This window comes from Scaptodrosophila lebanonensis, unplaced genomic scaffold (assembly GCF_003285725.1).
Source record: "Scaptodrosophila lebanonensis strain 11010-0011.00,11010-0021.00 unplaced genomic scaffold, SlebRS2 tig00001412-arrow-pilon, whole genome shotgun sequence".
In the NCBI taxonomy this organism is placed as follows: domain Eukaryota; kingdom Metazoa; phylum Arthropoda; class Insecta; order Diptera; family Drosophilidae; genus Scaptodrosophila; species Scaptodrosophila lebanonensis.
The window spans coordinates 7,411,889-7,439,672 of record NW_022060739.1 but is presented as its reverse complement, the minus strand read 5'-3'; the positions used below and the strand labels follow the sequence as shown (position 1 = coordinate 7,439,672).

General features: G+C 40.8%; 6 protein-coding genes across 6 annotated transcripts; 5 read left to right on the top strand and 1 right to left on the bottom strand.

Annotated features, from left to right (window-relative positions):
- Positions 1–858: 858 nt before the first annotated feature.
- On the top strand, positions 859–4,500 carry LOC115631353 (golgin-84). The gene is made up of 4 exons (XM_030528070.1): positions 859–3,018; positions 3,808–3,964; positions 4,200–4,380; positions 4,447–4,500. The coding sequence occupies exon 1, from the start codon at positions 967–969 to the stop codon at positions 2,866–2,868; it is 1,902 nt and encodes a 633-aa protein (XP_030383930.1). The 5' UTR covers positions 859–966; the 3' UTR covers positions 2,869–3,018; positions 3,808–3,964; positions 4,200–4,380; positions 4,447–4,500.
- A 1,977-nt stretch (positions 4,501–6,477) lies between these two features.
- On the top strand, positions 6,478–8,686 carry LOC115631289. Its single transcript, XM_030528003.1, has 2 exons — positions 6,478–8,436; positions 8,528–8,686. The coding sequence occupies exon 1, from the start codon at positions 6,478–6,480 to the stop codon at positions 8,410–8,412; it is 1,935 nt and encodes a 644-aa protein (XP_030383863.1). The 3' UTR covers positions 8,413–8,436; positions 8,528–8,686.
- Positions 8,687–9,067: 381 nt separating this feature from the next.
- On the top strand, positions 9,068–12,565 carry LOC115631152. The gene is made up of 2 exons (XM_030527823.1): positions 9,068–10,433; positions 11,497–12,565. The coding sequence occupies exons 1-2, from the start codon at positions 9,328–9,330 to the stop codon at positions 12,359–12,361; spliced, it is 1,971 nt and encodes a 656-aa protein (XP_030383683.1). The 5' UTR covers positions 9,068–9,327; the 3' UTR covers positions 12,362–12,565.
- Positions 12,566–13,237: 672 nt separating this feature from the next.
- Positions 13,238–15,022, bottom strand: LOC115631354 (coiled-coil domain-containing protein 47). Its single transcript, XM_030528071.1, has 3 exons — positions 14,815–15,022; positions 14,025–14,756; positions 13,238–13,962 (listed from the first exon to the last, which is right to left on the bottom strand). The coding sequence occupies exons 1-3, from the start codon at positions 14,929–14,931 to the stop codon at positions 13,375–13,377; spliced, it is 1,437 nt and encodes a 478-aa protein (XP_030383931.1). The 5' UTR covers positions 14,932–15,022; the 3' UTR covers positions 13,238–13,374.
- A 417-nt stretch (positions 15,023–15,439) lies between these two features.
- LOC115631431 (leucine--tRNA ligase, cytoplasmic) lies at positions 15,440–20,641 on the top strand. The gene is made up of 6 exons (XM_030528166.1): positions 15,440–15,549; positions 15,752–16,587; positions 16,646–17,217; positions 17,276–17,734; positions 17,799–19,042; positions 20,077–20,641. Exons 1-6 carry the CDS (start codon positions 15,547–15,549, stop codon positions 20,515–20,517), a joined length of 3,555 nt encoding a protein of 1,184 aa, XP_030384026.1. The 5' UTR covers positions 15,440–15,546; the 3' UTR covers positions 20,518–20,641.
- A 216-nt stretch (positions 20,642–20,857) lies between these two features.
- On the top strand, positions 20,858–22,792 carry LOC115630932 (trypsin-1). Its single transcript, XM_030527499.1, has 3 exons — positions 20,858–20,915; positions 21,109–21,319; positions 22,237–22,792. Exons 1-3 carry the CDS (start codon positions 20,858–20,860, stop codon positions 22,790–22,792), a joined length of 825 nt encoding a protein of 274 aa, XP_030383359.1.
- Positions 22,793–27,784: the final 4,992 nt, after the last annotated feature.

The window sequence follows — 27,784 nt, the reverse complement described above, 5'->3', positions numbered from 1 at the left end:
GCAAAACTCTAAAGAGTGAAAGAAATAAACTCATCGAGAGCTATGTTAGAAGCAATTGATTCAAGCTCGGAAACTTCTTTAATTTTATATTTCCCAATATTCTTATTATTCTTTCTTAGTAATAGTTTATTTTATTTCTGGATCGTGTAACCAAAAAATATATAAAAGGAACTGAGAAGAACAATTTATTATTGATGAAAAATAGATTGACAAATGTACGTCTTTATAATCCGTACCTTACAGGTACAGGAGTATATTAGGTTTGCGTTAAGTGTAAAATATAACAGGCAAAATAAGGAGGCAAGGAGGCAAACCCTATAAAGTATATATATTCTTGATCAACATAAGAAGCCGACTCTATTTAACCCTGTGTGTCCGTCAGTCCGTACGAATACCTAGATCTCCGAGGCTATAAGAACTTGAGACACCAAGTTTTCCACACAGATTTCCTAGAGCAGTACAAAAGTACAGGTGTATTATTGTATCCATAAGTCCAGTAATTATAGGAATTTAAAACTCAAATTCTAGCATATCTAGCATAGACACAATTCCGATGTAAATATACTGACATAAACCCGATCAACCCATTTGCTATTAAAATTGCGTTAATTTTTAAATTAAAATGTTCTTAATTTCTACAACAGTTGTACACATAGGTAGAGAGTATTTCAAAATCGGAGCACGACTTTAACTTTTCCACCGCTTTTTAATACAATACCTTCAAAATATTAATTGAAAATTGTCATTTGGCTTCCTCGATCGAGTCGGTGTGTGGATTTATTCTAAATATTTAGTAGGCCTATCACAATGTTTCGTAACAAATCTTTTATGAATCGGTTAGAGTTGAACTAATTTTTTTTGGTAAACGAATGTAAAACTATCGTTTTAAAAATTTTCTGTTGGCAAAAAGAGCGCACAAATTTTTTAAAGTGCATAAAAAACAAATAACCAGCAAAATTTACGTAGATGCTAATTCAGACGATTACCGCGTATATGGAGTCAATGGATCAAAGTTGTGACTTGGAGAAGCCATCGGAACGGGGCGACGAGGCCACTGAGAACACCAGCTATCTGAGCCTGCAGGCTCAGCGCAATGCCAACACTCTGCCGACCCCCTCGCCGGCGACCAGCCTGACTCTGGTCAATTCTGGCAGTGCCGAGAATAGCAGCCTCAAGCGGGGCAAGTCCGACGACGACGACGAGGACGATGAGGAATTGAGACTCAGTTGTGGCGACATCGACGACAATGAGCTGCGACTGAGGACGGGGCGTGAGGGGCGTGCACACAAGAAATTGCTGAAACAGGGAGTCCAACGCGCCCACATCAAGTCCCACAAGATTGGCGAGAAGCTCAAGGAGGAGCTCACGAAGTATAAGCAGGAATTGAAGGAGTACAATGAGACTACCAAGGAGCTGGAGGAGAAGTATATGAAAATCAATTATGAGCTGAGCGAAATGCAGCAGAAACACGACCATTTTGTGGCCACACGCGCCCACAGCTCCGATGTGGAGAGTGAGGCCGATGGAGGGCGATACTATGCCAGCTCCACCAGCCTCACCTCCAACATGTCGGTGCCGACTAGTCAGGGTGCCAAGGTGTTCAGTCGCAGCAGCAGCTTCATGACCGTACTGGAAGCAGAAAGCTCCTGTGACCAGATAACCAAGCGAGAACTGAATTACAATGGCAAGAGCAAGAGCAAGACCAAGAGCTGTCTATCGGCTCAGGTGCGAAGCGTCTACAGCAAGCATATTGTTGAGACTCTGGCTAATCGACAGGCCCAGCGACGCAAGCGTTCCATGCTCGGCGACGATCTGGAGAATAAGGATGCGGCCTTGACACAAAATACATCGCAATACAAGGAGGTGTACCATCATCATGTGCTCAAGGATGTGATAAACACGCCGCAGGATCACAAGCACAAGCACGAACGCGACACGGGCGAAATAACCCAACTCTATTCCGCACTCAAGAATCTGAAGAGCGAACAGGTGCAGTATCGGAGCATTATTAGACAGCAACAGGATCGCATTTCCGACTATCACACACGCTGTGTCAAAGCCCAGGAGATCATGAAGACACAGAAGCATGAGATCGACAAGCTCAATGTGAATAACAAGCAATTGGAAAATAGCATCTATCAGGATTTTGACGATTTACGCACCAAGATCGACGCCAAGCTAAAGAGCATCTCCCATTTGCCACAACTGATGCGCGAGGAGCACAGCAAGTATGAGAAGGTGATGCGGGAGAATTGCTTGCTGGTGGAGAAACTGCGCAGCCTCCAAGAGGAGGCCTCGCAGCTCAAAATCAAGATCGATGAGCTGGGCCGGCGCAAACTGGTCACAATCAATCGTCTCAAAGCCGCAGAGAGAGACTTAAAAATTTTTAAAAACTACAATTCGGCCCTCAAGTCCGAGAAGCGTCGCATGGCCGAAGAATTGGCCACCATGAAGGAGCAATTGAATGGACTGCAGGCCACCAACAAGAGGCAATTGACGCGTCATCGCGATCAGAGCGAGAAGCAGCGTCGCGAACTCCAGAAACGCATCTTCGACCTGGAACTGAAGCTGAGTCGCAGCCAGAATTCGACGGCGAGCCTAATACAGGAGCGCGACAGTCTCATTGCCGAGCTGCAGACACAGCTCCACACGCTGGTGCACAACTTTGAGGTCTCCCAGAAGCACATACGGGTGCTTCGTCGCCACATCTACTCGATGACATCTTCCGGTGGCGCTACTGGCATTCCCAATGCACCGCCCGGCTCCCAGCGCAGTAGCGAGGCTGGTATCGGACGGGCAAATCAACTGGCTGCTGGGTCGAGCGCGTCCAGGCTCGGCAATCCTCGCACGCTGAAGACTAAGGCATAGGCGCTGACTGACCTGATTCAGTCAGCGGTTTAGGCAACTTGGAGATACGGCCAGCTTACCAATTATGGCCATCTCTGGGCCGGAGCTGTACCTTATGATCAAGTTGCTTGGACGTTATGTTATTATTTACTGTCTGGATTCTGTGATCTGGTAATTGCAAATTAATTGTGTGTTTTAACTGGGTTTTGTAAATAAAATTAATGGTAAAGAAATGAGTTTTACAATGCGAGAAGGATGGTTAGCCCGAGAAACTGGCTCCCACGAAAGCTACAATTTTAAATTGCCAAAAATCTTCATTTCTCCTCATATGACAGTTGCAGGATGTATTGTTTTTAGAACTATTTATAAGGAAGCATGTTTTATTTTAATGTTTATGTTTTAAATTTTACTTTTTTTAATCTAAAAAAACAATTTGTTCTTTCTTTTACCTTTTATGTTGATTGGATGTGCTCTGCGTTTCGTTTATAATGACATTTTGTTAAAGTTTGTTCAAAATTGGTTTGAAAGTAAGATACAAATTGTATCTGAGTTATAGGGACTGTGAATAGCTCATGATGCATTAATACGAAATGGCTTATTTGTAAAATATAAGAAATTTGTTGCAAAATTATTTGTAACTTAAAAGGTGAATTTACAATTGAATTTATAAATTATAAGCGAAAAAATTATTCTAGGGTATAGAAACATATTATTTCATATGTATAGAAAAAGAATTCGGATCGGATTAATATAAATAAGAGCAAAGATGATGATAGCGGTCCAATTTAAGTGATATTCAAACTTTAAAATCAACCGGATAAAGTGGTCGGTCAGTCTGTGAGAAAAATAGCAGTCACTGCCATAACTACACTCTGAGATCGTGGAATGTGATTTTGCATCGATATTTCGTTTTCGCAGTAATAAATGGTAATAAATGCCTCTCATCTCTAATAAAAACAGATAAAAGGAGCCATAAATCGATGAGGACTATCGATAGACATTTAATAAGCATTTAATAATTGCGCCTAAAAGTTTCGTTATTACAACAATTACGAATTGATCAAAGGGTTCTCGTAATTAATGAATGTAAACACGAATAAAAGGCGATAAATCACAAGTAAGTATTAACTATAAGCCCTTTAAAATACGACACATGTATAAGAATAGAAGATGAAACAGTTATGCGTATGGAAAGTAGTTTACATATGTACATACATACATATATACCTTATATACAGATGTATGAACAGATGCACAACACGTGGCTCTTCTATTTATATATGTATGTATGTATGTATGTGTGGTGTTTGATTATGTTATTTAAGTGCCTTATTCGTTATCATTTGAATAAGGTTGGACAAATTAGTCGAATGGAGCCAAAACAAAAGAAGTCTGGCGGACGAAAGCGGGGAAAAAGAGGTAATGATAAGAAAAGAAAAATTGAGCGGCCTATTTCCAAAGCAACAGAAAAAAAACGTGAATCTAGATTTAAGGAACTCGCCAAAACTTTTCGATTTCCTGAAGCGGAAACAGGTTCGTGACTAAGTATTTGTTTCATGTTTCCATATGCTTTACGTATTTCTCTTGTAATTTTTGTAGTTTTCCAACAACCGCAAATTGAAAATGGAAGCCCTATCACTGTTCCAGAGCCCGGTAATTATCTGTCTATTGATCGTTAGCTCTAAAATTGTAGTTCACATAATTTTGGAACAGAAAAGAAAATCGCTTTACCACAAAGCATCTGCGCAAATCTTCCGAAAAATGCAAAAATTGTGGAAATCGAACTGGTTAACGACAGCCATGGCCTGGGATTTTCTTTCTTTATTAGTATCTTCGGCACTTTTGTGTCTTCTGTCCTTGATGGGGGAGTGGCCAAAAAGGATGGCAGGCTCTCCGTAGGAGACAAGTTGCTGGCTGTGTCCATTAATGGTGTAAGTAACAATCAACAACCTATATAAGTAAACAGTTTCTTTACCATACCATTCTGCAGACTCTCATGAACTTTCACAATTTGAATGAGGACGTTATTGTGTATATAATGCGTTCTATTACGAACAAAGTAACTTTAATTGTGGCCAGAGGAAGTCATTCAGTGAATAAAGCTTCAATGCCTGAATCGAAGGAAAAGCAACCTCAGCTACCAACGGCTGATTGGAGAGCGTGTTTCTTTGAGCAGAAAATGAAAGTCCTTAACTTGCAAACAGAACTTTCTAATCTAAAGACTTCTCTGGCAACAAGCATGAATTCAAATACGAGACCCGTTGCCAGTACGTTCTTTTAAACATCCTAATTGTGGTTGCAATTAGAGCTTGAATGCTTCCGGACAGCGCTAAAATTGACCAAAAATATGTCCCGAATTTTGTAAAAATGTACACAAAACAAGACTTAAATTGGAATTAGTGTTTACTTAAATGGAATACGACGCGATCTATATGTTAATGTTAAAAGTCGTTTGACTATTCAGATATCCTAATAAATTTGCAAAATGTAATTTTGATTACAAATTTGTATCTGCATTTTAAAACAATCCTACTAAATTCCTATTGGTCAATCGGATCACAAATGTTCCTTTCCGGATACAAATGATATTAGTTAGGGCGCTCAAAAAAACATTTTTCTTAATGCAAAATAATGACAGAAGTAGGGTTATTTCTACTTTTCAAAAGGTTTAGCTTTTGGACAGCTATGCTTTCTAAATAAAACCTCTAACGTTATATAATTATGATATCTTAAAGGGGAGCTGACAGAATTAAAAATTTGCAGCTTCTTTCTCCTGCCCTATGCATAATAAAGCTTTCCTTAACCAACTAATTAAAGACTCAGATTTCTGTTCATGTTTACATTCTTTAGCGATTCAAGTAGTTTAAGAGGTAACCAATTTTAACAAGGCAAATATTTTTAACATCATTTTTATCTTCAACAAAAACAATCCAAACTAAATCCATTTCTATTGAAATTTAGCGATATTCAGTGAACAATATCTCAGCCTAATTATATTTCTCCATTGTTTGCTTGCATGATTTAGAACTGATTGAAATCTTTATGTTTAATATGTCCAAACTCTGTAAAAAACAACTTGTATTCATTTGTTGGACAGTGTTATTAGTAAGACGACTGTAATATATAAACAATTGGAGTGCACACCTGATTCGATGTACTTACCGAGAATTTGTTTACATATAAACATTTTCCACAGCCACTTTGGAGCGTTCGGTGCGAAAAGTGAGGATGGGGCCGATGACAGCTGCCAAGAAGTGCGCATATAGGAAGCACTCAGAGAGAGAGAGAGTGTGTCCGATACGGCTAAATATAAAATCTCGAGCAGAAACTGAGAATTCACGAAGAAATACAAGAAACGGAATAATGAGAGAGTCGCCGACAGCGCTGAACGCAATGGGGGGCGTTTATATTGGAAATAAAAGAGGCGGCTGTTAAAGGTGCAAAGGTGATGACGACGACGCCACTGATTAACAAAAAAAATAAAAAAAATGGAAAAAATTATACAAAATCATTTTCCAAATGATTTTCCAATGTGAGGGCCATTCGCTCAGTTGAATTTTTGCAAGCGAAGCGTACGGGCCGAGTTGAAGCTGAAAGAATCGCACGCTTCAGTGGGCAGAAAGGCGGAAAATGATGACGCACTATGCTGGGGCTTGTCTACAACCGATTCGGCATCGGCTCTTTATGTTATTGTTGTCGCACGTGCTGCTTGTCACAGCGAACTGGGCAGATGACAATCCCGAGACGACCCCTGAGATTTGCGTCATACGCGCCACGCTCTTCATGACGCCACCAACGCCGCCACGCAGCTCCGAAGATTTCGGTCTGCCTATAGATATCAACTGTGAAAATAGGAGCCTGGAGAATTTGAGCGAAGCCGCCCGAGGCATTGGACTGCAGAGAATGGCGGGCAAGACGCATGTACTGTTGGATGGTAGCCAGACACCGCCACTGGGTGTGGCCAGCTATGGACTGGAGTTCCTGGACAATTGCCCGAGCTTGAAGAGCGTGCAGATCGAGCGATTTGTGGGCGACACCACCTTGGAGCTAAGCTGTGGGTTGGAACAGCTGCAGCAGCTGTTGGAAGTCAGTTTCCACAACAATGAGCTGAGCACGCTGAGTGGTCTGACTTTCCGGAACGTGCCACACCTGCAAAAACTACAGCTGGCGGGCAATTCCCTGCGCCATGCAGAACCACTGTTAGATTGTAAGGAGCTGTTGGACTTGAGCATCAAGCAGGAAAAGGAGCTCTTGCTATCCGACGGCAGTCTCTTTGGAAATTTGCCACAACTGCAGCGTTTACAGCTCCATAGTCTGAAACTAATACGCCCCAAACTTTTTGAGGCCCTGCCTGCCAATCTCAGTGAGCTCCGAGTGGAGGAAACCCCCATTGTGGAACGTCAAGTGTTCATTCAGAATGTCAGCCAACTGGTCAATGCATCCATTGTGCATTGCCAACTGCTGAGCTTTACTGCTTCCGCTCCAGCTCTACGGGTTCTGAATCTCAGCGGCAATTCGTTGGAACACTTGGAACTGCTTGGAGCGCCCAATTTGCTTTCACTAGACCTGAGTGAGAACACGCTGGAGACGTTAAATATTAGCTGGTTTGTGGCTTTAACTCAACTACAGCATCTGTATCTGCGAAAGAATCAGCTAAAGACGTTATCGCTCAGTCAGCTGCTGACGACTGCGCCGCACATTCTCCAGAGACTTGATCTGCGAGATAATCTGTTGCAGGCATTGCAAGAAACCCAGGAGCTGAGCTTGGAAAGTTTCCCACAACTGCGCGTACAAATCGATGGCAATGCCTGGAGCTGCCAATGGCTCCTCAACTTTACGCATGCGCAGCCACAAATGTTTCGTATATTTCAGTATGCCAAGTATATATCACAGATCAATGTGAATGGTCTCAGTTGTCAACCGCAACAGCCCGAACCTCCGGTGGATTCAATTATGAGTGATCCGCCACCAGCGACTGTGGATCACAGCGATCTGTCTTTGAATGAGACGCGTCCGAATGTTTCCACCTTTACCGTTTTATTCGGCAGCCCCGTCGAGCACAAACGCAGTCAACGCTCCGGAGCTCTCATCATTGTCTTCATGCTGCCCGTTGGAATCGCGGCGCTCTTCCTGCTTCTCTATCTGTATTTGCATTGTGAGCGTTTGTTCCATCTCTCCTATTATATGTCCAGCATGCATTGCTTCGGGAACAAATCCGAAGCTCCCAAACGTTTTGTGGACCATGTGGACGTAGTGCGTTATCCGGCAAGCAACGATAATGGAGATGTAGCGAAAGGCTTAAGCAGCGTTGAGGATCAGCAACCCGATGGCTATGAGACCCCGCTGACGGGTGCCGGGTCCATTTGCAATTGTGCGCATCGTCAGTCGAGTTGTTCCCGCAAACATCACGTGACTTACGAGACTTTGCCAACAGAGTTGCCTTACCAAGTGTATGCCGAGATCAAGGAAGATCCAGCCGATCCTTCGGAAGAAATTCATTTACCAACAGCACCCATTTACGATCACTTGTCGTTCGAGGAAAAACCATCACAATTGGATATATAAGCGAGTCAGCCAAAATGTTTAGCGGTAAGTTAGGTTTTATTTTTAAAACTAAGTTAAGATTTTTATTTTTAAAACTAATGAATTATCAATAACCTCAATTTTATTTCATTTGCAGGCAAGATTTACAAAACAATCATCAACAAATAAATCATCTTTCATAAATATGTATGTATATGGATTGTGCTTTTAAGCTGGAATGTCCGTTGAACTATTCCAATAATCGTGATTTGTTTTTACGGAAGATTGGCTACATAATGCTTAGAAGTTTCTAAGATTATAGACCCATTTTGTTTTTGTTGTATCGTGTGTAATTTAAACGAATAAGTGCTAATAATAAATTATTATATATACATTTTTAAATACAAGTACAATTTTTATGATGATGAAGAAGATGTTTTGGGATTTCTGTGGAAGCTTTTACAAGTATATTCCCCTTTCTAAAGGGAGTTACTTTAGTTTCTCTTAGTTAGTTGGGGATTTCTAGGCCTGTTTTGCGATTCACTGATAAAGTGGTTTCTTCACTAAGTATGTAATACGAAAGTCAACTCAAAAACTAGTTAGCTTTGGAAACTGACAGATTGTGCCGCTGTTTTGAAATGTTTTTCTCTTGAAGAGCAGGCCAATGAAATTTAGATCAAACTCACTTCGGGCGATTGATACATTTTTAGTTCATTTTATTTATTTAAGAAGTGAACAACAGATAAGACTGAAAAAAGCTGAAATTTTCCGTAATCAGTTGGAAAGTTATTGCAAAATTTCCATAGTATGTGCAAAAATTTATAGTTTGAAGACATAAAAATTAGAAAAACCCACAAAAAAATACCCATAAACTCACAATCAGCAATAGAAAATAGGTAGCGTTAAGCTCAGATACAATTTTAAGTGCAACTTTCAGACTAACGCGTAAATTCCACAATGGCTGAGACCGAATATACCGAGGGGGAGGAGTACGAAGATGACGAGATCATAGCAATGGACGAGGGCGCCCACATTGAGGAGGGCGGGATCGAAGACGATCTATTTTCTCGACTGGGCGAATCTTCTGATGACCCCGAACAGAAGCGCATGTACATGGAGTACTTGGCCCTGATCAAGGAGATCGATTGCCAGAACAAAATCATCGAGGACATCAAGTCCAACGTGATGGATATGTGCGGTAAGCCCTGTAAAACACGCAACGAGATGCGCGAGATTCGTCGTCTGCGCGTTTGCATGGAACAGGAGAACATCAAGTTGCACACCATGATGAATCGAGCGGTTCAGCTGCAGAATTTTGGATCACATCGTCACTATCGCGAACTGCCGCTGACCACCACAGTGGATGAGGACAACTTGTCGCCCTATCTCTGTGGCATTGGTGCCTGTGGGGTGGGAGGACCGGCTGGCAGTGCTGCCACCGAATGCAGCCAGGAGGAGCAGTCTAGTGGTTGCGGTCAAGAGGATCGCATGCTGCAAGCGCTCCAGAAGGCCATGTGCAAGATGAAGGGCGCCTGTCCGGAGGACAAGAAACTAATGGAGGAGATCGCCTGTGCCATTGCCTCCAGCAAAAAGAACAAAAATCAATGTAGTCCGGGCCCATGTCCTCCACCACCCTGCCCAGAGAGCAGCAGCAGCGCTCCCTGTCCACCCAAGCGACCCTCAAGGCGTCCTTGCCCACAAAAGCATCGCAGCCCATGCGATTCGTCACCTTCACCACCATGTCCTCCGCCATGTCCCAAATCAGACTCGCTGGATAAGTTGAAGCGTCGCATTGTGGGCATGCAGTGTTCGGTGAAGAAACTTCTGCAGGAGGTGAATCGACGAGAGACGCAGGATCCCTGCGATGAGCCCACCGAGGATGAGGATCCGTGCGCTCGTCCCTGCCCACGGTCACCATGTCCCGAGGAGCCCGATCCATTGGTGGTGTGCGGCGGCAAGCGCAACACCAAGTCCGAAAAATATGAGAAGCTTAAGGAGAACTATACACGTCTGCTAACCGAATTCCAGCGCAAGGATTGCCAAATGAAGGAAATGGAAAAACGGTAAGTCCGAAAAACACAAAACAACTGTTTAAAGTAGAAAATCCAATTCCTTGATAACAGACCTATTCGAATATGTTCTCTTCTTAGCGAAAATCGTGGGTTCGATTCAAGCTGTTTACACTTTTCTTACATTTTATATTTGCTCCAATCTAGTTAATATTTTAGTTATCAGATTACTTCTTACAAGTTCCAAGATAAATACAATACATAAGAATGGCCAAAACTCAAGACTAATAAGTCTGGAATTTGTAATTCTATTTTTAAATCCAAGTATTTTTTATAACAACACTGAAAAATTGGGATCGGGATTAGATAACAACTTTTCCATTGAAATTTGAACAATTATTCTAATAACAAATGTTGTGAAGGTGCCTAGAAATGGAACTTCATAACTTTTTGAAGTTCTTTCTAAGACGAGAGTAATAAAGGACAAATAACCTAAAAAAACTTTACAAGATTTTCAAAATAAGAAAAATTGACACAAACAAAAATATTATCTAATTAATTAATATTCAATACGGCAAGTTACATAGAAATTTAATAATTAATTATTTAATAAGAAAAAGTCAGAAAATCTTTAACAGATAGGAAAAATAGGCCCCGAAAATGGGACATTTTTAAACTGTAGAATGACAGAGTTCTGTTAAAGGTAGCTAAGAAAGATCATTAATATCATCTTTCGAGAAATCATTTGAGCGAGCTATATCTGCCTAAGGAGAACTATACACAAATGTGTTATGACTACTTGTAACCAAAGGGTAAAAGGGTAACATGTAACGCACAGAACGATGACTCTATATACATATATATACGTGTTATACATTTTAATTTGATTAATTTCATTTCAAAGAAACGTCATTTAAAAATCATCTTAAAAAACTGTTTTATTTTTTTGTGGGTATCCCACTAAGGAGTTAAGCCCGTAAAAAACATAATTTAAAACTCATCTTAAAAGTCTATGTTATATTTGTTTGTGGGATACAGGGTGTTAAGGAGTTGAGCCCGCTCGGCTCTAACATTCCTTTCATGTTTCTATTAATGCGCTTCCGTTTTCGTTTTATAGCATGAAGGGAATTTGCGGCAGCTGTGGTCCCACTAAGGGCAATGGGGACGCCGACGCGGCCGAGCTGAATCTTCTGCGGGCTCGAGTCAACGAGCTCAAGGAGGAGCAGGCGGAGTTCAAGTGCATCATGAAGGAACAGTCCCAACAGCTCGAGGACTATCGCAACAAGTATCTGTTGGCGCAGCAGAAGGTGGAGGAGCAGTGTGTCTCGCTGGATAAACTGAACATGAACAACAAACGCATAGAGCAGCAAATTAACTCTGAAGTCAAGGAGATTCGTGCCAAGTTTCAGGAGAAACTCAATGAATTGCTGCATTTCCCGAAGCTGCTGGAGAACGAACAGCTGAAGCTGGCACAGGTGTGCAAGGAGAAGGATGATCTACAATCCAAGCTGGTGGTGGTCTGCAAGGAGCTGAAGTCGGTGAAGGCACAGTTGGAGGCGCCCGCCACAGTCGATGTACGTCCACAGCTAGCCCAATGCCAGCTGGAGTTGACCCAGGCACGTAACGAACTGGAGGAGCTGCTGCGACAACGCGATCTTTTCTGCGAACAGCTCAAGTCCACCCAAGACGATCTCGACACACTGCGCACTGAGTCGGCAAAGATTATAGCCGGCACCAAGGAGCGCGCCGAACTCATCAAATCGCAGCAACAGGAACAGATCAATCGCCTGGAGAAGGAGCTGGCACAGTGCCGTGCCACCGCCTCACTGTCGGTCAACGATCGCGAGGCAGTCATACGTGAAATGCAGGGCCAACTCAATACCCTCTCGTACAGCTTCGATGCGGCCCAGAAGCAAATCAAAACCCTGCGCAATCACATTGCCTATGTATCCAATGAGAATTGTTTCCCGGTGAAGTGTTAGGAGCCCTGAAACGGGTTCCCAGAGCGGCAGAATAACTAAGATCTGATCTGGTTTGTCAAACCCAAAACAACTGCTGAGTGCTCCAGACGCGTGTGCCCGCCGCCGAAGGCCAATTGAATATTGTCCGTTCGGTTGGTTCTATTTAAGATTATAATTTATATATTGTTGGTAGTTAAATACATATAACATTATGGCTCACAAAAAGTTATTCGTTTTAAAATTTAAGACATCTAGTTTTGAGTTTTGAGAAGTTGATAAACCGATCTTTAAGCGACAATTCAGAAAATCTCTGCCCAAGGAGTCAATTCCCTATCAGATGGAATCTCTCCAAAACAGGAAGGCTGGAGAATACCAAGAAAGCTCTTCATATTTCGCTGAAAACTGAAAAATAAGCCTTGACAGAAAAACTTCAGCAATTAAGAGAATGAAAGTAATTTCCAATTAGTAGGATATTTTTAGATTTTAGCGGAAGCAGGCAGGAAGCTCTCTAGAACTAGCTGACAAATGTCCAAAATTATTTTGAATTTAAAGAAAACTCCCAGCAATTAGTAGAAATAGCTTTTCAATTATGGACGAAAACAATTTCGAATGCCAGACTTTCAGAATAGCTCCTCAAAACTATTTGAAAACTGTCCAAAATAAAGTTCAAGCTCTGCGGAATTCACAGAAAACTCTTAACAGCTAGCGAAAAGCTCTCCTTAACTTGTATTCGTATTTAGGCTCCTGTCTCCAAAAAAATGATTCAAATAATTTCCCTAAATTGTTTGCTTCGAATTGAATGTTTTCATAGCAAATTATTTCTATACCTTGAAAACATAAAAGATGAACTACTTTTACGCTGAAAAAGAGGAACACAATTTATGTTAAAAGACGAAATTAAAGTTTTTGTCGCTCCAATAGGAAAACAAATAAATATTGCTTTATTCGACCTGATTTAGGAATACAACTACTGAAGATGATTTATGAAGCGGGCGCGACAATTGGTGGTGTTATTATGGCAAACAACGCAAAATTTAAAGCGACTTAACAGCTAGTCGCTTCATTTTAGGAGCATTCTTTTTGGCCTGACGCTTTTGCTCTTTCTGTTCCCAACGTCTTTGCTTTTCGGGATCCTCTTCGGCGAGCACACGTTCCTTTTCCTGCTTCCGCTTGTCCTCGCGCCGTTGAGCAGCAGCTTCGGCACGAGCAGCATGTGTGCTCTTCAGGAACTCCTCCTCGACACGCAAACGATTCTTGTCAGATTTGGCCTTGCCCTCCTTGGACATGCGATAAGTCTTCAAACGTTCCATCAAATAAAAGATTAACAATAACAATGGCTTAATGGTCTCCATCTCCGCATGCTTCGGCAAATTGAAGCCAGCGAGCAGCATGCACTTGGTCTCGGGCTGCTTCAGTGTGGTGCCCTCTTCCTGCTGGACGAGTCCACTGAACTGATCCGAAATGTGCAGGTAATCGATATAGCTTTGGTATTTATTGAGTGCAGTTATAACACGTGATTCGAGTATTGCGGACGTGGCCTCAGGCACTTCGGAGAGCACGCCAAAGCCAGAGGGCAAGTTATAGCGATCCTCCGGCTTTGAGACTAGACTACAGAATTTGCTCTGCAAATAATGCGATACATTAACAAATGTCCAAGTGGATTGAATTGCAAGCAACTGCTTACCAGATCGGCATACTCCTTAAAGACCTTGGTAATCGTCTTCTTCGAGCCCACTGCAAATACGAATGCATCCATTACGCCACGCGTCAATTCGATTTTGATATGAACCTGATCCAATTGTGGACGCATGAGACCCGCAACTAGCGACACCACATCCTGACGCTTGATCATTTTCAGCTCAACCAGCATACCCTCGCAGCAGGTACGGCCGGAGCACCACAATGTGTACAGACTCTCGCTCTCCTTCATCAGGCCGGGACTTTCGTTCTCCTGCTTTCCATCATCCCCGACAAGAGCAAAGTTCTCGTCGAGCAGTGCTTTGTGCGTACTAAACCAGAGCTGTGCCAAGCGAGCATTCTTCGCCTTGCCCGCAAAGAAATTACTAAAGTAGGCCAACAGACCGGCAATCATTAGCATCTCCATCCAATAGGAATCCCAATGGGTGCGGAAGTGCAATGGCAAGTTGGGTATATTCAGCTTTGGCTCCGTCTTCTGATCAGTCGCCACTGGCTTCTCACCGCCTTCGTAGCCCTCGAATTCCTCTTCATCCTGGAAGTGCTCAAATTCGTCATCGTCCTCCACGACGCCATCTTCCTCATCACTGTCTTGCAGCACAGCCTTGCGTGATGGCTCTGCCTTCTCGACGTTAGCGCCTCCTGGAGTCGCCGCCCTCGCCTCTGCATCCTCGGACGACGGCATAGTGTCAAATGTGGCATCGACAAACTCGTCATCAAACTATATACAAAATTACAAATTTGGGTAACTCTCGAATTTTTGGGGTTATGCCACTTACAAAGTCTGCGAAGTCATCGTCGGTCGATTGGAAATCCACATCTGCGGCGCTAGCACCGCTCAGCTGACCAGCGAGGCAAAAAATTGCCAGTAGAAAAAAAGTGAAAATTGGCCGCATTTTTAATAAACTAATACTTGAACCTCGCGCAAATCGAGGTATTATCGACTATTTTAATAATTTATTGTAACGAAACTTTTTACGTAGCTAAAATTTACTTAACTATTCTATATCTATTTCTTTCCACTTAATTAGTAAATGTAGGTTAGTTGAATTTATAACTAGAGATGTGCTTAAAATTTAAGGAGTGTTCGCACATTGACAAAACTGAGTTTGTTCGCTTAGTTTCCCTCAAGAATTTTAGCATTAAATTATATAATTGCTTATACAAATGCAGTATATTTTATTTCAAAATGTAATTTAACATAGCTAGTAAGACATGTGAATGAAAAACCAGCGGCAAATGACTAACAAGCCTAACTACAGAAATTCATTTGTTACATTTCTTGAAACCTAAAGTTTCTTGTGCTGCTATCGATAGTTGCACAACAGTTGAGCATCGTTGAACGACACGTGTTTGTTTGAATTGTGAACGTTGAAGTAAGAAGAGGAAGCAGCTGTCTTTTGATCCGAAGCCGCTTATTTGGGTGGTAAACACGTTGCACTTTCCGGGGAATTTGTTACAATTCGCAGTCAGTAGTCGTTTGACAAAATTTGAAAAGAATAAAACATACAATGGTAAGTGAAGATGAATAACAAAAACATAAACTCAGCTGCAACAAGATTGTAAATATTGTAAAATAGAGCTGATGTTATGGTTGGTAAAGAATAACCAAATGTGGGCTCCAACAACTACAATACATGCAATGTAAATATTGTCAATGCTGATGCAATAGTTAGAGTTGTTTACCAAAGTACCCGTTTTATTTTAATGCCGCAGGCCAATGTGGAGCGCAAAGGCACCTTTAAGGTGGAATATCTACAGAAAATCGAGCGCGAGGTGCAACAGCGTTGGGAATCGGAGCACTTGCACGAAACTGATGCGCCCATCGAACCAAAGCAGCGTCAGGATGAAAAGTTCTTTGTGACATTTCCCTTTCCCTATATGAATGGTCGCCTGCATTTGGGTCACACCTTTTCGCTGTCGAAGGCTGAATACGCGGTGCGCTATCATCGGCTGAAGGGACGTCGTGTGCTTTGGCCCTTTGGCTTCCATTGTACCGGCATGCCCATCAAGGCCTGCTCCGACAAGCTGAAGCGCGAGCTGGAACAGTTCGGCTATCCGCCCAAGTTTCCTGAGACAGTGGATGAGGTACCCGCCGCTGCTGATGGTCCGTCCGAGGTGCCAAAGGACAAGTCCAAAGGCAAAAAGAGCAAGGCTGTAGCCAAGACGGGCGCCGCAAAGTATCAGTGGCAGATTATGCAGAGTTTGGGTTTGAAAGACGAGGAAATCAAACAGTTCGCCGACAGCGAGCACTGGCTGAACTATTTTCCACCGCTGGCTGTGCAGGATTTGAAGCGTATTGGCGCGCACATCGATTGGCGTCGCACATTCATCACCACGGATGCGAATCCCTACTTTGATTCGTTTGTGCGCTGGCAGTTCAATCACCTGAAGAACCGTGGCAAGATCATGTATGGCAAACGTCATACGATCTACTCGCCAAAGGATGGACAACCGTGCATGGATCACGATCGTTCCACAGGCGAGGGTGTGGGCCCGCAGGAATATACGCTGATCAAAATGAAGGTTCTGCAAGCGCCCAAGGAATTGAGGTGAGTTAGCAACTATATAATCGTATTATTGGTTATTTAATTGGCTTCTTATATGTAGTGCCATCAAGCAACCCATTTACTTGGTGGCGGCCACACTGCGTCCAGAAACCATGTACGGTCAAACCAATTGTTGGCTGCATCCGGACATCAAGTACATTGCCTGGCAAACGACGCGTAACAATGAAGTGTGGATCAGCACTCGCCGAGCCGCACGAAATATGGCTTATCAGGGCTTCACGCCAGAGGAGGGTAATGTGGTGGTGTTGGCTGAGCTGACTGGCCAGCAATTGTTTGGCGTGCCTCTGTCGACTCCTTTGACATCGCAGAAAATAATCTACACTCTGCCTATGCTGTCCATTAAGGAGGACAAGGGTACAGGCGTCGTCACTTCAGTGCCTTCGGATTCGCCCGATGATTATGCGGCTCTGGTTGATTTGCAAAAGAAGGAGGCCTTCCGTCAAAAGTATGGACTCAAGGATGAGATGGTGCTGCCCTACGAGCCCATACCCATTATCGATGTGCCCACGCTTGGAAAATTATGCGCAGTGCATGCCTACGAAACACTGAAGATACAATCGCAAAACGATAAGGACAAACTTGCTGAGGCCAAAGAGCTGTGCTACCTGAAGAGTAAGTTGAAAAATAGCAGCTAATGAGTCGTTTTTTCAAATTTATTGTGTTTACTTAGGTTTCTATGAGGGAGTGATGTTGGTGGGTGAATTCGCTGGCCGCAAGATTCAGGACATCAAGAAGGATTTGCAAAAGAAATTGATTGATGCGAAGGAGGGAGATATTTACTACGAGCCGGAGAAAACAATTATGTCGCGTTCAGCGGATGAATGTGTTGTAGCTCTTTGCAATCAATGGTATCTCAATTATGGCGAGCCCGTGTGGCAGGCCCAGGCTACTAAGATACTACAGGGGATGGAAACGTTCCATGAGGAGGCGCGCAACAATTTCGAGGCTTGCCTCAATTGGCTGCATGAGTATGCATGTTCGCGCACCTATGGTCTAGGCACCAAACTGCCTTGGGACGAGCAATGGCTAATCGAATCGCTCTCCGATTCGACCATTTATATGGCTTTCTATACGGTTGTGCATTTGCTGCAGGGCGGTACATTCCGCGGTGAAAAGTCCGGTCCCTTTGGTGGGTAGCATTACAATATTTTTTAAAATTTACATCTAACAAACGTTTGAAACTATATTTTTAGGTATCTCGCCCAAGGACATGACGCCCGAAGTGTGGGACTTTATTTTTTTCAAGGAAACACCCTATCCCAAGAGCTCGTCCATTAAGAAACCACATCTGGATGTGCTGCGTCGTGAATTTGAGTATTGGTATCCCATGGATTTGCGCGTCTCGGGCAAGGATCTTATCCAGAACCATTTGACATTCCTGTTGTACAATCACGCCGCTATTTGGCCCAATGATGACACTAAATGGCCGAAGGGTGTACGCGTAAACGGCCACTTGCTGCTGAACTCGGCCAAGATGTCCAAGTCTGACGGCAATTTCCTCACCTTACATGAAGCCATCGACAAATTTTCTGCTGATGGAATGCGTCTGTGTCTGGCCGATGCAGGAGATAGTGTGGAGGATGCCAATTTTGTGGAGAGCACCGCCGATGCTGGCATTTTGCGACTCTTCACCTTCATCGAGTGGGTGAAAGAGATGTTAGCGTCGCGTATTTCCTTGCGTAAGGGCGATCCGAATACATTTAACGACAAGGTCTTCATTAGCGAAATGAATTTGAAGACGCAGCAGACAGATGAGAACTACAAACGCATGCTCTTTAAGGAGGCATTGCGTTCGGGATTCTATGAGCTGCAGCTGGCGCGTGACAAGTATCGTGAGTTATGCGGCAATCAGGGCATGCACGAGCAATTGGTGCTGGAATTCATTCGACGCCAGGCTCTGCTTGTGGCACCCATTTGCCCGCACATGGCGGAACATGTGTGGGGTTTGTTGGGCAACAAGGACTCCATATTGCATGCTCGCTGGCCGGAAGTGGGAGCTATCAATGAACTGGACATCACATGCTCCGAGTATTTAATGGAAGCGGCGCATTCATTCCGCTTGAACTTGAAGAATATGCTGCAAGTGAAGGGCAAGGGCGGCAAGGATAAAGCTCTGGACACCCAGGCAGCAAAGCCGAATCGTGCCCTAGTCTGGGTCGCCAAAACATATCCACCCTGGCAATGCTGTGTGCTGAACACCATGCGAGACTTATACACCAAGGAGGGTCAACTGCCCGATAACAAAGTTATAGCAGCGACGCTGCAGCAGAAGCCCGAACTGAAAAAGTTCATGAAGCGTGTGATGCCTTTTGCACAAATGATACGTGAAAAGGTGGAGACGGGCGGAAAAGGTGTGGCAGCCCTAGCTGTTTCGGTGGAGTTCGACGAACGACAAGTACTGCTCAACAATCTGGATTATCTCAAAAATACTCTGGATGTAAGTATACAAAGTTAATTTGTTTAAATAGGTTAGGATTTATTAAGCTGGATTTCGAAGCTGAGTATTATTTAAGAAGAGGGTCTTTATCGTTGTCCTATGCTGGACTTTTGGACTTGATCTTATATCGCAACGGTTAAATTTATGATCTATTTGAGATTGAATTTTACTGTTTATCCTAAAATACTAGATAACCTATGAGTCAAACATTTAATCTTTCGGTGGTAGTGGCATGACTGTATTCTTCTTTTGCTCCAGCGCGTCAATTATCTCCGTAATCAGTATATTTTGGCCCTTCAGGGTTATATTAATCAAGTTGGCTTTAGTAAACTCCATGCGGGTCTTTCGCACGTGTAGGCCGAGTTCTTCGAGAAGCTATAGCGATATTTCCAATTTAGCGTTGCTGTACGAAAATATTTGAAATCTACTTACAGCAATATTTTTCCGCGAGCTTGCGTGCTGAAAAATGAAATTGAACAAATGTTACAGGTTAGTTAACACTAAAAGGATCATTATATTTATATTGACTGCTTACGTCTTCAAAAGAGTCGATGGAATGCTCCATGGTAGAAAAATATAGAAACATGCACAGTCCAGTTAATCGGCGGTTCCATTTACAGTTAAAAATTTAGCGACGGCAAATAAGAAACGCCGCAAATTACTGTTTAAGTATCGATAGCAAATCTTTTCCATCGATAACTAGATTGTTTGCTGTATTTCCCAGACTTACTGTTATTGGATAGATATAGTTGTGAAGATAAATCGATAATCTTAATTTATTCACCCATTCCTACCAATGCCGTTATTAAAATTAGCAATCAATTTAGTAAATCCTATTGAATTCTACAAATTAAACCACACCATCACTTTTTAATCGTTAAACAACAAAATAGAAAAGTTATATTGATAAATTGATATTGATAAATTGGAAATATCTCTAGAACAAGAAATCCTGCGTTTGATATTTCATATTTAAACCTAATCGGTACTAACGTTTCATACTTATATTTTGTTTTTTCATATGTAACTAAAAGTTGGACAGTCTGGAGATCAAATACACCGATGATCCATCGGCGCCTGAGAAAACGCGCGAGGAAGTCCGTCCCGGTTCGCCGTTCATTGCTTTTATCGTATCGCCGCATGTCACCGTTGAACTGACCAATCCCATAGAGCGCTCTGGACTATTTCAAGTGAATACCATCATTTCAGAAGGCGACACGGTGCGCACCCTCCAAGAGAAACTTGCCAAGATCATAGGACTCAAAACGGAACTGTCTTCTCTAAAGCTCTGGCGCTATGATGATCCGCAACTGGGTCCACGCAAGCTTCCGAACTTCCAGGACTTTAAAACTGGGAAATCGCTGCTAACTGAAGGTGCCTTCGTCTTGGATGTGGCCGCCAAGCGAGTGAGCGTGGACTTGGGTGCCGGCAAACTGCTCGAGGTGGGCAGAAACTTTATCTATGTTGTGGATTAGGGTCAAGGCACGCGCCCCTGGTGCGATGCATTTGACATTAGCGTAATTTAATTTATTCGTGCTGGTAACCTCCAGCTGTATAACAGTTGACTGTATAACCATTAAAGAATGAAAACTACGCAAACACTTTCGACCCATTTCCAGTCAAGAGACATACCAACGTCGATGTGAAGTTCTATGCACCCATTTCGATTTATAGCATTTTGTGTCAGTCAGTCAACCAGATAAGCCGCAGTGGGTGGCTATTACTTACACTTTGCATCCATCGCCGTCTGGGGTGACGGCTATAAAAAGCCTGTGGCAGTTATCAAATCAAAGTATACTTCAACTTAAAGCTGTAATGTTGACACTACGCTTGATTTTGTTGCTACAGAGCATTCTGTTGGTCTTTGGCGGTGGTAAGTCGCGGCGGAATTCGATCTCAAAAACGGTCTCACAGTCAATCAAAAATCGACTCATAACTTTAGATAAATGGGTATCACAATGGATGATGATAACTTTTGAAAGAAGTTAAGGCCTTGTGAATATAATTGTGGGACCAGTTATATTTTGAACGAAAAGCACAGAAAAATTTAATCGATATTCTTGCAGTCTGCCTTATACCCAGCCCCATAAGGCAGGAACGTTCGCTTTTCAGTGAGCTGCTGAAGCCGCAGCCGCGTCTAGACGGCCGCATTGTGGGAGGACATCGTATCAATATCACCGATGCACCACATCAGGTATCGCTTCAAACCAGCAGTCACATATGCGGCGGTTCCATTATAGACAAGCAATGGATACTCACAGCGGCACATTGTACCTAGTAAGTATACCTGGAGAGGATCTGATAGGTATTAACGATTTAAAATCGATCCCCACCAAAACAAAGTGGGGCTTCAAAGGGATTCTTCAGATTCAATATGAACCCTTATATATGTTTATTGGCGAATGTGTTCATCGGGAAATCTGATATGGTTGGCCAGGCAAATAATTTGCGCACCAATTTGTTGAATTCTAACAGAAAACTTCTTAGTGATTTACTTTAAAAAATAACAATTTTATGGGCAGATTGTTTGCATGTCTGATCGTGTCTTAATGGGCTAAATAGATTGTTTGGATATTAATAAACTGATTTAAAAGAGTGAGTTTTGCTTTAAAGCGAAAGAAGTAGGGAATAACTCTGATGTGTTTAGGATATAGGCTTTTTTTGTGGATTTTGGAAGCTGAAAAGTAGTAGTTTATTGCTAATTAGATGCTAGCTCCTTAGCAGTGTGTGTTGTGATGTAGATATTATCTCTTTGTCCAATTCTGTAGTAGAGAGTGCGTATATAGACAGTGCCTTAAAGGACTCAGTCTATTAGTCCAGTTCCTTCTCTGCAGGTGTCGGTGAAATTCGGAGTCCTTCACCTTCTCCAGCTGTATCAGCCCTAGCTAGTCTACAAGTATATATAATTTATATCTCTTCTTCAATTAGTTAGTTGATTATTTGTTTATAAGACTTGCAGTTCCTGAGAGTCCTTCTTCATCTTATCCAGCTGTATCAGCTCTAGCTAGTCTATATATAATTTAGATCTCTTCTTCTTCAATTAGTTAGTCGATTATTTGTTTATAAGACTTGCAGTTCCTGAGAGTCCTTCTTCATCTTCTCCAGCTAATTCAGCACTAACTAGTCTATATATAATTTAGATCTCTTCTTCTTCAATTATATTATTATTATAAAAATTATTTTCTTTAAATCAGCGGCAAAACAGCGGATCGCCTGCGCATACGTCTCGGCAGCTCAGAGGCATCGCATCACGGCGAACTGTTGCGCGTTAAGAAGATTGTCCAGCATGAGAAATTCAACTACACCAATGTGGACTACGATTTCTCCTTGCTGGAGCTGGAGCACGAGATTGAATTTGATGCCACCAAGAAGGCCATAATGTTACCCAACGATTCCCAAATGTTCCTCGATGGAGAAGTTTGCTTTGTTAGTGGCTGGGGCAATACCCAAACCATTCTCGAGTCCCGCGACTGGTTGCGTCAGGTGGAGGTTCCATTGGTGAATCAGCAACTGTGCAGTGAGAAGTACAAACAATATGGAGGCGTCACGGAGCGTATGATATGCGCTGGTTTCTTGGAGGGCGGCAAGGATGCCTGTCAAGGCGATTCTGGTGGTCCCATGGTGAATGAGGCGGGCGTGCTGGTGGGCGTAGTGTCGTGGGGCTACGGTTGCGCAAAGCCCGACTTTCCCGGCGTCTATGCGCGCGTTACCTATGCTCGGGATTGGATCAAAGAGCATAGTGGGGTATAGGCTTAAAATATGAATACAATAACGATAACAATGGTTGGAAAAATAATAAGCATGAATGACAATAAAAATGAATTAACGAAAAAAAAGGTCTACCATTTTATGATGTTCTGAAAACAGTCTACAAGTAAAAGCTTATCAAAACTTGGAAAAGAATTTACGGGAAGAGCCACAGGCCTTTTGGCAATATGGTCTATATATATTTTAACTCCAAGCTATGCTTGACAAGAACAGGATATTGAAGAAATGGATTGGCACTATATAATGGGGTGTTTACTTTTGTTTTTCATTCATCATTAATGAGAATATTGTCTTATTATCACGGATATAAGTTTATTTCATTTAAAAATGATGGGCTTGAAATGATGTTTTGAAGTAAAGAAAATAAGTTTACTATTTGGAAATTCCATTTCAAACACGGCGATCCACTTCGGTTATTATGCAGAGCGCCTAGTTGTAGCATCTGATATCAAAATATGCATTTTATAAAGTTAATTTAACGACTTACTTAAAAACAATATATAATATGCTATTACTTGAGTCCGTGTGCTGTTATTAGATGGGTTGGGGGTTTTTTTTCTGCACCCTTCTTGGCCAACTATCAGACTACAAGTATAAGTACAAGCAAACAGCATTTGAGTAGTTCACAATTATTAGCTGGCGAGTAGTTATAACACAGAAATTCTCAAAATATAAGTTAATATAAATAAATAGTAACAATTCATTTTTTTGGTACCCTCAACTGAACTGCCTCTTTCTATTTTCTCTATAAAAATTGTTCTTTTAGGCCACCTCCGAGGAATTCTCGGACAACTTACGGCAGTGGATTGATGAATCTGGCGTAAGCGATTCTATCATCACGAATTATTGAGATTTATTTTATTTTTTTTTTTTCTAGACAAAAATGTTACCAGTCCGGCAAGCTATTTACAACCATACTCGTATGTGTGTGGAAAGAATATGAATAAGCATATGCTAGGGAAAAGGTCAGCAAATTAAATGGATCTAGTTCTTTCAAATTGTTGTTCTAAGATCGCTTTGTGTGTAGAGGTTTATTATAATGATGAGGAATATTATAATGCTGAGGATTATTATAATTTAGAAACAGAACCAGAAAAGGAAAACTACATATTGAACTATCTATGTACTATAAAATTATAAAAAAAATCATATTAAATGCTTCTAGTTCTTTCAAATTGTTGTTCTAAGATCGCTTTGTGTGAAGAGGTTTATTATAATGATGAGTATTATTATAATGCTGAGGATTATTATAATTTAGACACAGAACCAGAAAAGGAAAACTACATATTGAACTAACTATGTACTATTAAATTATAAAAAAAATCATATTAAATGCTTCTAGTTCTTTCAAATTGTTCTAAGATCGCTTTGTGTGAAGAGGTTTATTATAATGATGAGGATTATTATAATGCTGAGGATTATTATAATTTAGACACAGAATCAGAAAAGGAAAACTGCATATTGAACTAACTACTTAATTGTATAGTAATTGTATGTATTGTTAAAGTAGGCAAATTAAATGCTTCAAGTTCAAATTGTTGTTCTAATTGGATTGTCTAAAGATAGCTTTGTGTTAGCATATTCGATTTACTGTACATACGGGTATGTACATATGTATGTGTTTTCTTCTTAACAAATTCAGTTGCTGTACTTTTTGTACTTTTCTTTAACTTTGTTGTGACTTCATGTTTGTCTCAATTTTGATATAACTAATAGCTCGTTGTAGGGTTTCAACTATTGCGCCAAGTCACTACATAATTCAGTACTACCATTTCATTTTCTTCATATAAATTTTTGTATATATGGGTTTGTAGTGCATTTGGGAAACTTTAAAGCATATATGCGATTTACAAACTATAAAGAAGTCAATGTATTCTTTAACAATTACATTTCTTACTACACTTCCTGCAGCTTTTATAAAAAACTTACTGAATATATAGTATAGTACATATGAATTGACACGTTCTGAGAGGGAGCAAACACTATTCTATCCAACCCGGCAATTTAGAAACAATTGCGGTTGCAACGTTCACATGCTACAATGTGATTGTCAGCTCACAGCTCCAGTCCCCGGTGGAAAACACGCGACCTGCTCACATTATTGCAACGCATGTCGCGTTGCGGAGACGAACTGGCTGGGTTAGAGCCTGTGGCAAGTCAGGTACGACCAAACAATTGTGCGTAGGCGGGTGACATTTAAAACTATGCGGAAAAGTCAAGTTCAAGTACAACAAGCAGCAACAAATACTACTAGATATATACTACGTAGATTGACATATACTATATACTTACTATATGCTCGTGAAATGGTTAGTGTTCTTGGTGCTGACGCAGGTTGTTGGTCTTTTTGTTTGATGCGTTTATTGTTTTTTGTCTTTGGTTCAAATTACTTTAGCAACGGCTATAGAAATGTACAAAACCACATATACTTGTATAATGCCTATTGATATCAACATGTTTCTTAAAAGTTACATACTTGTATGGTTACAGTAAGCACACAACACAATATTACGTATACGCCTCGTACGGCCCGAACACCTTTTATTAAGTAGGTGAGCTGTTTGTCTTTGTTTTGCTTCTTTCCTTTTTTGCAATCTGTGTTTGTGTATTGATAAATCAGGCACAAGCCATTAACATTTGCTTTTACATAAGCACCTTAGCCATCGCCTTTGACGGTAAACAACAGTCCATTAATTAGAAATACAAGTAAGAACGAATAGTGCCGTCCATATGCCTCTAATAATCATTTCTAGAGCTTCTACGGTATTTCAAGCTTTTAAATCAGTTTTAATAAATTGTTAAATAAAAATAGTTTTAATTAAAAATAATTTGTATTTTTATTTTAAATGAAAACCCCGTTTTTTATAATTATATAAATATTATTTATTTATAATATTTCCAACAATAACTCACCTGTTTTAAAAATTTTGTTATAAAATTTATTATTTATTTTATAGTATTTATTATTATACTTGTACCCTTTCCCACAATAACTTCTCATAGAACTGACCGATTAGTATGAAAATTGAAACAATAGTATAGCATTTTATATTAATTCCTTGTGTTTACATACATACTTTGAAATTATGGAAGGTTTTGGGAAGAGTCAAAAAAATAAAGTCAGCTCGTGTTGCCTGTGGATAAGATACCAAGGTACCAGGTTGCGGCTCATCAGTAAAAAAAGAATAAGATATAATTCTATATAGATTATAGTTTGGTTTATATAGCTTTTACATTGCGGGAAATCACAATTATAAAATAAACTCGTGTTGCCTGGATATTGGAAGAGTCCACATGCCAAGTTTGGTTTATGTGTGTTCAGCCGTTGCCGAAAACCAGGCGTTCATCCAGACGGACGGGCGGATCAGCTTCCCTCGTCATGCTGATTAAAAGTATATATACTTTATGGAATCGGAAATGCCTTCTTCTGCCTTTTACATACTTTACACAAACCTAATATACCATTTTCACCCTACGGGTACAGAGTATAATAATAGCATTAAATTCAACCCTATTTAGGTAAAATACAAGTAGTTCCTTATTGCGCTCTGAAGAAGTGATCAGTTTTTGCTAGCTAATAGATTGTTTTTAGTTTCAACTAAATGTGTGGACTCTTTCGCTTTTTAGATAACGCTTGTCAACAAACTGATTGTTGTTTACACGAGTATAGTATGTAATGCTAATGCCCTAATGGGCTGATTAAGTAACGTCGTATTAAGAATACCTAATAACACTTATACCCACATGGGTAGCTAGTCATTTATAGAGCTGTCAGAAGAGTGATTGCAAGCGCGTCTTCTCGCGCTCATACGCCATGATGTGAGAGCCCAAAACGGAAGACTATCAGTTGAGTTGTATAAGCTAATCGTTTTCTGAGCTCAAATCATCTTTGCTAAAAAGAAAACATACTCAAGGAGCCACTGCGGTGAGGCAGTGATGCGTTCAAACACGCACGAATGCCTCACGAAAATTGGAATTTGTCGTCGTGCAAAATTACCTAAAACTGTTAGGCAACAAAAGTCAACGCCGTTGTCGTTCTCGGTCTCGTCGTCACTGTTAGTGAGCGCGACTCGAAGCACGCCACGACTCCGTAAGTCATCACTGGCGGTCTAGAGCAGTCAGATAACCCAAGGCGCTACATGTCTACAATGCACATTGGTGCGGCAGATGAAAAAATATAGTTCGAATATAAATAAAGTTTACAATTTTGTTAACATTTCTGAACATGTTGAATTCTTTCATATATAGCTGGAATCACAGCAATTATTTTTCGATCTGGGGGAAGATATTTGGCACTGAGTTAAACATAAATGCTTAAAAATAAATTGAATATCGAAATAGTAAGTTTGCAAAAATACTCGTATATATAAAGTTTAAAATATATAAAGCCTTAGAGCTTAAGCAGTACAATAAGTCATAATTAAAAATGCAGAATTGCTAAATTCAATTATAATTGTAGATCATTTCATTCTATTTTTTATTATTATTATTTTTTTATTAAGCAATATATTGCAATAAAAAGCAAACATATTCAAATTTAATTATATTTTTAATTTTCTTTCTATGTTTTTATTTTTGTGAATAAGTATATATTATATTGCAATAAAAAATAAACATATTCAGTGTACTATATTCCTTCAGCTGATAACTTTTGCATTGATCCTGTCTAGATGCATAAGTGACTATGGGGGGTTTGTGTTCAAAAATAAAATGTTCTTTCTAATTTACTTTTAACAGAACTCTCGCTTTCTACTCTATAGTTAATAATATCAACACTATTTCTTATCTATTATATTATTACTCAAATAAATTATATAGTTTGAGCTATGAAAAAGAAAACATATTTCTTTAATTTATTTGATTAATAAAAATTGTTAATGTTAAAAATAAAATTAATAATAAGAAAATTCTTAATAATAAGCTGAATATAACTAAATATGTAATGTTTAGCGTAATAATTTAAATGTAATCTAA